The sequence below is a fragment of the Adiantum capillus-veneris genome, chromosome 3, assembly GCF_014529385.1.
Source record: "Adiantum capillus-veneris isolate H3 chromosome 3, ASM1452938v2, whole genome shotgun sequence".
Taxonomy (NCBI): Eukaryota; Viridiplantae; Streptophyta; class Polypodiopsida; order Polypodiales; family Pteridaceae; genus Adiantum; species Adiantum capillus-veneris.
Genome location: NC_140933.1, coordinates 170,738,445 through 170,748,994, shown reverse-complemented (window position 1 = coordinate 170,748,994; position 10,550 = coordinate 170,738,445). Strand labels below are relative to the sequence as shown.

Genomic DNA, 10,550 nt, shown 5'->3' with positions numbered 1-10,550 from the left:
ACATAAAAATATCTTTGGTAGGAGTGCCCTTATGTTAGGCAAGCTGGGTGTGTTGCTACTGATGAAAAGCTGTTGCATTATCCTACTAGGGATCTCTCCATGCTAGCATAATGATTTTTGGTGTAGTGGGAGCCACATTGCCACTGAAGAGAGCTTTGTGCCACCGTAAAAGCTCCATGTTAGAGCCAATTCCTTGAGCCATTCTTGCAAACAATGCCACTCAAATAGCATAGTAAGAGGTCACCTTGTAACAAAAACATATATAAATTCAACATTTATAAGTTGTATAATAAAGACACTTGGTAAGTATATGTTGTACAAATTTGCAAGTATTTCCATCCAAGTGAGAATAAACAATCCTACAATATACATTAGGATGAGATTACCCACCTCTAATAAGCATGGATTTGAAGCACCTACCTGCAAGATGTAACAAAGAAGACTGTTTTAGAGGAAAAGTGGTGACACTTGGCCTCTCTAACTTGCAGCCTTTCACTATTTGTGCACAAAAGCAACCTTTGTGCCAAGCACTGCAAAACAAGTAGAGGCAATACCTTAGACTTCAAAGTCTATGAAAAGAAGAACACAACCAAAAGTAAGAAGGATATTGTTACCTTGCACAAAGGGGTGTTTTATTCAAATATGTGATGGTATTGGCAAGCTTCATAATGTACACATCCTTTTCCTGCAATTGTTGTTAGAGAGTTTCAACCTCCCTCTTTGAAGAGGCAATACTTTCTTGTAATGCCATTGTTTTGAGCTGAAGAGCTTGACATTCGTGCATCCACAAATGTAAAGAAGAACTTGCACCCATACACAACCAATTTCAATAGCCTAACAAGCCTACTTCTCCCCTCCCAAGATATTGAAGAACCATCAATATTTGTCTCACCGATGATACGACGTTCATGGGATGACCTCTGCTCACCCTCACGTGCGGCCTTCGATGCAAACGCCACAGACAAGCAAATATGTATGCATACGATTTGTGATGTCTGTAAGCACCCTGGCAGTTGTTGCATGAGGAAGCAAAGGATGAAAAGAGAGAGGGAGGAACATGGGAGAAGAGAAGGGGACAGTGGGGGAGAGGGAGAGAGAGGGGAGGGGGAGGAGAGAGGGGGGCAGGGAGGGAGAGGAGAGGGAGGAGGAAGAGAGAACAAAGGGTTTTTTTTTTGGGGGGGGGGAGGGGATTTGTTTTGAAAAATTGGACTTTTAGTGCTTGTAGGTTTAAAAAAAGGTCAAAAAATGATTTTTGATATGTATATATGTTGGGAGGAGTTTTAAGTCAAAAAGAAGTAAAAATAACTTTTTTGAAAAAAAAGTCAAATTTTGGCTCTTAGTGACCCACATTTTTGGTGATGTGGCCACACCTCTTTACTCCCTTCACTTTCAAAAAGCTAAAGAGAGAAGGTGACCTCTTAGCTCCACATCCTACATGTGTCTTAAAAAAAGGGTAGAAAAGCCTACTCAAAACTAGCTTCTTGAATGCCCTTGTCCCCTTAACCCTACACAACATTAGCCTTAATCCCTAAAAATCAGGATTCCTTACAAGGCCCATGCAAGGTCCATATTTCTCTCAATGATCCATCCTCAAATATTGCTTGGCAATGTTCACCCCAACGAAGTGTTTTCTCTAGCGGGGGTACCGTACATGCCACCAACTTAGCCAACAGTCCATTTGCAACAAGTTGTAGTCAAACACTTTTCTAGAAGCCTACCAAGCTAATATATTTTTGTACAAACTGGTTTCCACTTCCTCACTTCTTACACAACGCCATAATTCACACATACACTTGTGCTCATCTTGGAAATTCTTATGCACATATTTCATGGTGTGAATATGCAAGCTCTGCTCCCAATGAAACAAGCATGACGCTCTCTTCCCTCCATAACCTTGTCAGGGATTCCGTTGAATAAAATTTGAGTAGCTTTCCAATTTTCTCTAGCCTCATCTGGCGTGAATCCTCTAAACTCAATTGGATGGTGTCCATTGTCCAACAACACTGCATTCATCATTTTCCATAACATGATTTGTGTCTGTGTGTCTTCTTCTTCCATCTCACAGATGGCAATAGTTTGCAATTGAATCGTGCAAACTAAAATGATTAATCAATGCCACAAAGGAATGAAGAGAGAGTTGTATGATGTTTTCAAAGGGCTTACGCAGGATCATAGACATGTGTTGCCATCGTTGTCCACCCCACAACTCTACGCATGTGATCGAAGAAAACCCAACTTCTTTGAAAATCCCCATTCATGTCGTGCTGCATTCTATTTACCAGCTCGGCTATAGATCATGGGCCGTTGATCAACATTTTGAATATGTGACATCTTTTATCATGGTCAATGTATTTTCTTAAAAACAGCATGCCATGAAAAAACTTATGTCCGCAATTGTTCTTCAGCTGAAGTAATTGAGACCTTGCACCAACACCAATTTGTGCAATAGTTGCTTCCTTCATCAAGTGTTTAAACCAGAGATTACTAGAAGATACAAGAACTCATCCAAAAAAGTGTGAATCATGTTAAGAGTTAAAAAGCTAAAATAAAACCTTTGCGTATGGATCAATGGCCGCATCTCCTCTAGTATAGAGAGAAGCTCGTTGCTATTGAATTCTTGCCCATTTTCTCGAATAACTACTTCCATCAACATTGCTTTGCAAGATTCAACTGCAAATTCCTACGTCTAGTCGTTAGAGATTCCGACACCACAACGAGATACAATTTCCCTCATCCGATGTATTGCCGATCACAAAACTCCCTTTGTGATAGGGTGGTTATGGATCTCAATGTGGATGAACAATCTGATCTAGTTGTTCTCAACGAGCAAGTAATAGATGGTACAAGAACACTCTTGAAGCAGAATTGAACTTTCAGCACAATGGAAGCACCTTAGAGTTCCATTTTTTGAGCTAAACATACCATGGAAATAATTGATGAAACCAACTTCCCTGTCCAAGAAGTCTCGTTTGGCCGTCCGTTTATCGCTCTAATTGAGCATGAACCAATTTTCCAGATAAGATGTTTGCCACATTTACTTCTCTTTATTACATCCAGATACTTCATTCTAAAATGAACAAGCTTAGCCCAAGCAATGGCCGTCATATTTTTGATCCATTCCTAACATTTTGGAAACACCATCTAGCACAGGATCATGCTCATAAATACAATCCCCACTATACATCTAGGGAACCTCAACAACCTTCTTCTTAATCAAATATCTAGAAATCATTCAACTCAACTTCGGGTATTGGTGGATATTTAGTAAAATGTGCTCCAATGTAGTCTTGCGTTTTCTCTACCCAGTTCGAACCAGAAGATATGTTTTTTTCTTTCTTCTCCTCTTCTATCCAAACATCTTGCATCGACTCTTGGCACACAGAAATAGATTCTTGAGGTTTTTATTAGAGGTTTGAGCAACAAAACCTTCTTTGTCACCAGAGAAGCTGTCAGGATAACTTCACCATAGCCACATTTTATCTTGAGGAGATATCCACACCCAGATTGCTTGTTGCAGCCATTGTTGTAACCAATTTAAATTTTGTAGACAAGGTTGAATCCAATATGAATTGAAACTAATCACCAAATGTCACACCATTTTTCACCCGAGTATGAATGTTGCCATCAGGGGTGGAAATTATGGCAAACATCTCACTATTACTATCACCCCATAGTCTCTCGGATTGACCATGAAAAATCTTGCCGGACAATCAAGCAACAAAGGTTCAACAGAAATAGTATTCAAGAACAAACTGGCCTTGCTTGATGAAGAGGAAGCTATAGCTGGGAGAACTTCTCAAGAGTATGGCTAAATATAATTTATTTGACCTCAAGCCTATATTTATAGACAATCAACACACGCAATTCCAAATATTGATGCTCTATCTTACCCTATCATCTAGTATATCCTAGAGAGAACCTTGGAGGTTGAGGTATCTCTTCTCTCTACCTCTCTCTTCTCCACTCTCTCTCTCTATCTTGGGTCTCCCATCTCCTATATCCCCCCTCCATTCCTCCTCTCCTATCTCTTTCTATCACTCTCTCTCTTCCTCCATCTCTCTCTATCTATCTCAAAGTGATCCCTCTCTCCCTCCCTCCCCTCTTTCTCTATCTATCTACTTCTCTATCTCTTGTTGTCTATGTGGACCTCTTTCTCTCTCTACCTCTCTCTCTCCCCTTCCCCTTCCCCTTTCTCTCTCTACCTCTCTCCTCCCCACTCTCTCTCTCTCTCTCTCTCTCTCTCTCTCTCTCTCTCTCTCTCTCTTACTTCATCTCCCTATCTCTACCTCTCACTTCTCTCCCTAGACCTATGGGCCTCTCTCCCTCCATCTCCTTCACTCTCTCACTATATCTCTCTTTTCTCCACCTCTCTCTCTCTCTCCAAGTTTATCTCTCTCTCTCATAGTCTTCTCCCCCTTCTCCTTCCCCCTATCTCTCTAATTGTCTTCCCTCTCTATCTATTTAACTCTTTTTCTCTCTAATTGTCTCTCCCTATCTCTTTCTCTCTCTCTCTATAACCGGCCTCTATCTTTCAATCTCCTCTCTCTCTCTCTCTCTCTCTCTCTCTCTCTCTCTCTCTCTCTCTCTCTCTCTCTCTCTACAAGAGGTTGTGTGCTCTTGTGACGCTGTTAGCGACGGAAATACACTGGGTTTTTATAACCCCCGGCGTCGCTAAAACCGTCGCTAATAGCGTCGCTACGAGAGCGTCGCTATAGGCGTCGCTATATAGAGACGCTCATATCGACGGTTATAGCGACGTTTACACAGAAGTCTATAGCGACGCTACAGAGCCATAAATAGCGACGATTATAGCGACGCCCGAGAGAAATGTTTTTTGGTGACAGGGCATTGAATGCCCTACCACCCATTAACCATATTGTACTTGATTCACTTTTTAAAAAAAGTGCAAGGGTAGATAATAGACCCAAAATAGTCACCCACAAGACGCATTGTTTGCAAAATTGACAAGCGTAAAATTGACAATTGTACACATCATAGGCAAAATGAATTGATTGGCAAATGTAATAATGACAATTGTACAACATCATAGGCATAAAGAATTGATTGGCAAAATGAACTGCGGTGACAAATGTAATAATATACATGGTTCAAAAAGACGTATAAAATCCGTCTCATGATACATAAGCTATGAGAAACCTTAAACTAATGCTATCTAGCTATGGTTTGAAAGGTCTCCAATACTCCTCTGTCCGGCTTGCTACTACACGGGCATACTGCAAGGAAAAGAATTGGTGTGAATCTTGAGAATTAGGCATGGGACTTGCTGTTGCACATGCAGAAACGAGCTGAGTAAGGTAGTTGAAGCTAGACATCCTTTTCAACTAGCCACTGGGTCTTGTTGGACACAAAGCTGCTATGATCGCTACGTGGGGAAGGCGCTGAGGCTTCAATACAAAAGAAGGTCGATTCTAATATGCCAATGGGGCAAATAGTGACATTGTCGACCTCCTACTGCTGGAATGAATAGGGAGGAGCTTGACCTACAGACTCTATGCTACTGAAGAATGCTCTCGCCATGTCGACGAGGTAGGCTTTTCTTCATGGCTCTTTGCTTTCATGTGAACAGGTATAAGGTGCCAATACAACCGCTAGCTGGGCGTTGCCACTTCCAACACCATAGATGGGTGTTGCCACTCCCAGCACCATAGATCAGAGGATGAGTCGAAGGCAGTAGGGTCCACGTTTGATGGTTCCATTAAAGCTCTGCGTGAGCAAGTACTTTAAACTTTTGTCTCCATTGTTTCTCTTATATGACTTCATATGTGAGTAGAAGCTGCTCGATCTGCTCAAAGCGTGGTTAGGGACATTAATCAGCTGCTAATTAATCTCCTAATAAGTTGCTTAAGCGTAGGGTAAATGTGAGCTATTCTGGAGTACAAAAGAAAAGCATGGAAAGAGAGGGGTAATCTGTAGACCCACATGCATCAATGCTTGTCATCTTCCTGCAGTACTAGCTAGAAAGAAGTCGCAGCCTCCTGTAGCAATTACTCTTGTGAGTATGTGTGTGCGGAAATTGTAACGTGCTGCGATGATGCCTTTGGTTGAAAGGAGGAGCATCAAAAGATGCTACTAGCTTCATAGCCTTCTCTCTCTCTCTCTCTCTCTCTCTCTCTCTCTCTCTCTCTCTCAAACAGTGGCCAGAGACAAACCTGCAGACAAAGCTCTAAGCTGCTTCTAGGAACCTATGAACTGTTTGTGGAGAAGATCGAATTGATGGTGAGAGCAACGCAAAATGTTTTTTTTATTTACTTGGTAGTTGGTAGCTTTTGACACCATAGCTTTTTTAAAAGCTTTTCATTACAGCGATGTTTTTGTAAATAATTTAAATCTAATGCCACTTGGTGGCTTATGCGTTAAAAAAAAAAGAGCCTTGGGCGTACGAAAAGCTAGTACGTTCAGACGAGGGCGGCGGCAGCACTAAGGGTTAATAGCAGCGGCACCCATCAGGCTGACGACGAATACACGGCCTTCCCGCTGCTGACTACAGGCGGAAGTCTGGTCCCGAAATGCAGACGTCAAGCAGATCCAATGGTTGAGCGCCATGTACTCTCCACGCCCCTTTGGATTTGCTTGCCTCCTCCCCGTCTGAACCCAACCGTAATAAAAAGAGCCGTGCACACGTCTGGTGGTGAGGTTAGCTAGTCGATGATGGAGGTCGATAATATTGTGATAGCAGTTGTTATCAGTACAGGGCAGAATATTCCTAAGGACTCACCTCCTGTTGTTTTTGCTGAACCAGCAGAGGTTAAGGATGGCCAAGCGTTGTTGCAGTTTTTGCAGCTCCATGTGTCACAGACAACAATTATGATATATATAGGTGTGGTGAAAGATGAATACTTTGGGTGGAGACAGTTCTCCGAATCCTTGCAGAGTATACCACGAGCTGGTACGCAAATTGTGATCTTTTGCAAGGTGCTACCTCCACAATCAATTCCTTCTGGTGGCCTCCTTCGTTCTCTCTCTCTCTCTCTCTCTCTCTCTCTCTCTCTCTCTCTCTCTCTCACACTCATTTGTATTTCAATTGAAGTTGCTTTTCCTCGTGAAAATAATATATCTTGATTTGAAGAGGTGATTCCAATTGAAATTGCTTTTCCTCATTAAAATTATGTGTGTTCCAATTTCCTCATGAAAATAATATTTTTTGGTTTCAGGAGGTGATGCAGTATGGACCGATGAAGCCATTCTTTGGGCTTTGAAAGAAGATTACATGGATACCCTTATTCTCTCAAGGAGAACATACACCAATTCTAAAAGGCAAGAGATGACTCCTTTACCCTTATCCCCCACAGGCTCTTTAGATATGGACATAGGTCAATACTTCAAGCTTGTGGGTAGAGATGAGACTTATAGCGTGCTTTTACATGGTTTCTTACGATTGTATAAGAACTATTTTACAAAATCAGGTAGCCCGACTGCGTTTTCAAGACAACCTGCTTTTTTTAGTATGGTGTCTTTCTCAGGAGCCGGGAAGAGTACCTTTGGTTTGGATTTTGGAAATTTCTGGATGGAGAAATGGACGCAAATTCCGCAAGACATGCTGGAACAGGTTCTAAAATGTCATCTACAAGATACAGAGCGAAAGGAGTATTTAGAGATGATTGAACAATTTCATATCTACAATATGTGTTGTTATCATTCACTAGAGGTAACCTCCACAGGGAGATGGTTGCCTCAAGAGGATGGTTTATATGCTCCGGAGATTCTGGCCTTACGTTGTTTGTATGCAGCAGTGTGCAGGCCGGGTACATGTGATTACAATAGTATTTTATCTGATTGGCTAGCCAAAAGACATGACTTGCTGACCCATATTCGACTCAAGCATGTGATCAAGTTCATCAGATCAAGCCTTGGTATTGATCCCAAAAAAAAGTTTTTGATATGTTGGTTCATTGATGAGGTAAATGCCGCACAAGGTAGCTTTCCACAAGATGTTGGTGATGACGAAGACAAACCAACATGGTTACAAAGTGTCTTATCTGAATATGTAGAGAATTTGCACCGGTTACATAAGGAAGAAAATACTACATTTCCTATCTTGATTGTTGGGACTACACACTTCTCTACTAGAAGCGTTAACTTCACAAAGACTAGAAAAGCTAATGCTATCCTCGTTCCACTAAGGCCATTGAAGCTCAAGGAAATGGAAGATGTTATCTTAGGACTTATGGATCGTCTAGCACTAACACTTCAACAACCACCTGGTCTCATTGTGCCCGAATGGTTGAAGCTCGTATTGAGATTTTGTGGAGGCATGCCTCGTGTTTTTGCATTGGTATTTAAGTCATTGTCAAAAGAAAAATTTTCAAGGTCACCGGAGAACTTGCTTATAAGCTTAAGAGAAAAGAGAGATTACAATCAAGTAGTTTCCTTCCTGATCAGGTTTTTGGGATGCTGCAGTCAAAGCGACTATTTTTCAAGCTATTTGAGAGATGCTAATAAAGTTGCAGTTGTGTTGAGAGCTTTGGCAGTATATGTTTTGGGAAATGTTGTAACTCGTCGAAGTAAAGTTATGGAGGGTTCTCATTCCATATTCAATGACAGTTGGGGAGACTTAGAAGCAGAGGGGCTTGTTGCACTTATGCTACACGATCCCACAGAGTGGCTTAAATCAAAGGAGAACATAGAAATGGGACAACTTGTGACCTCTGTAGATCCAGGAAATGTTGAGGCTAAGGTATTATTTTGTCCATTGTTGCTCTTTCATCTAAATGAGTGATTCCTTGCTTTGCCCGACAATGAAACATGGTTGTTTTCATTGCCTCAAGCTCATTGTCAATGGTGGAAAAGAATAGAAAGTGCATATATTGGTATTCTCATGCTTAGATTGGAGTTGCTACGTCTCTCATTTAAGAAAGAGACCTTCACAATAAGAGACTTGTTTCCCTCTTATGTAAATGTACCATATATTTTGAGCAAGTTGCGCTTTGCTATGCCTCTTAGAAATCATGCAGTGATAGATGTTTGTCACCAGCTCCGAACACAGGATGCGTTTCTATTACATGCAAGAAAGAATGCAGACAGTTATGCTTTTCTTGGGCCATCTAGTTTTGGAGCTGACTCTTGGTTTTGTGCTTTTGAAATCAAGGAGAGAAGAAAAGTGTTTTTTCTTCTTCAGCTAAGAAGCCCGTTGTTTGACCACTCCTACTTGAGTTGCGAAAAGATTTTGGACTCATTCTTAGATGATTGTGAGAAATGGTTTTGTGTGCCAAAGCTCTCTAGGACACAATTACAAAGACGAGAAAGAGTGTTGTCCTCTACCTGTGAAGAAGTTCTTGAGATGGCAACAACCCGAAGATATGATCTGAGGCCAAGTCACAAAGCTGACTTTGGTCCACGATTGATAGAGGATATAGACTCAGAATCGCAGGATGTGGAAATGGAGATGGAGGAGGAGAAAAAAATTAGAGACTACGTCATTTACATCTATTGTACAGATGAGGTCTCACGTAAAACCCGCTCTCAATTAAAAGATCTAGCATTGTGTGGTGACCCTTGGGTAGAAAAAATCATTTTGTGGCATAGCCAAAAAGATCCTCTTTCAACAGATCCCATGGCTCTTCTTTCTTTGCTCCAATATTTAAACATAGAGGAGTAATCTCATCTTACCTTTTTTATTTTTTGCAAAGTCAATTTTGATTTGCAATATTTTCTCCCTCGATCATCAAGGTAAAGTAGTTTCAATGGCTGAAATGAACTCTTGTAGTCTTCCATTTCTTTTAGAAAATTTGAAGATTCAAGGTGGTTTTTAAGTTTATGAAATTAAAAGAACGGTATTTTCTATCAGTTATGTTGTAGTTTTTTAATTGCGTTTTTTTTGTTATCCACTTGTACAAACATGTTTAAGTACCGTGGTGGTTTGAAAACAAGCAAGGGCAAGGGTTAAGCTGTAGTAAAACCCTCTGTCTCAACAATCTCATAGGCTTACCAACGAACAGTGATACAAAATAATATTCTGTTGACTAACCAAATTTTTGAATGAACTCTCCTAACGTACACTCTCTGCATAGGCTTTATATAAATGGATGTGAAAAGCAATTTGCTTTGATATGTGGCTTTTAGTTTGTCCAACATTTATAGCCATCTAGTAAATGAGAGTGATGTCTTGCCTATATGTAACAAGGCATGAAGTATGCTCTACTTTTGTCTGTATTGCTGACAAGGCTGATCCTGTTTTCTTAAGCTTCCTATATCTTTTCAGAGACCAATTAAATGCTTCGCTAAGTTTGATATTTTAATATTGAGCAGGAATATGATGTATTGGCTAGGATTGTAGCCATAAGTACAGTTGCTACTTCAAGATGCAAATACTTTCGGAAAATTGTCGCTGAGGTTTACTTGGGAAGATGGTTCTAAACAGAGGATATTTTTTGGCAAATTGTTAGGCTTATTGGCTTCATTACTGTGGTGTGCCTCAAAGGTTTTACATTGGGAGAATGTTCTAACTATTTCTCTCCATTGATGGCGTTGTAGACAGAGGTATCATGGTTTGGGGGTATGGTCTTTGTGAATGGCTTTGTAAAAGGAGATAT

General features: G+C 40.8%; 1 protein-coding gene across 1 annotated transcript; it reads left to right on the top strand.

Annotated features, from left to right (window-relative positions):
• The first annotated feature begins 6,396 nt into the window (after nucleotides 1–6,396).
• LOC147462180 (uncharacterized) lies at nucleotides 6,397–9,679 on the top strand. The gene is made up of 3 exons (XM_086502885.1): nucleotides 6,397–6,961; nucleotides 7,173–8,695; nucleotides 8,993–9,679. Exons 1-3 carry the CDS (start codon nucleotides 6,667–6,669, stop codon nucleotides 9,614–9,616), a joined length of 2,442 nt encoding a protein of 813 aa, XP_086359011.1. The 5' UTR covers nucleotides 6,397–6,666; the 3' UTR covers nucleotides 9,617–9,679.
• Nucleotides 9,680–10,550: the final 871 nt, after the last annotated feature.

Bases quoted from the DNA above. Each gene is read 5' to 3' on its own strand.
- LOC147462180 (XM_086502885.1), top strand. From the start codon at position 6,667: ATGATGGAGGTCGATAATATTGTGATAGCAGTTGTTATCAGTACAGGG. The intron at 6,962-7,172 runs GTGGCCTCCTTC...TTTTGGTTTCAG, and splicing joins TCCACAATCAATTCCTTCTG to GAGGTGATGCAGTATGGACC. The intron at 8,696-8,992 runs GTATTATTTTGT...GTTTGTCACCAG, and splicing joins CAGGAAATGTTGAGGCTAAG to CTCCGAACACAGGATGCGTT.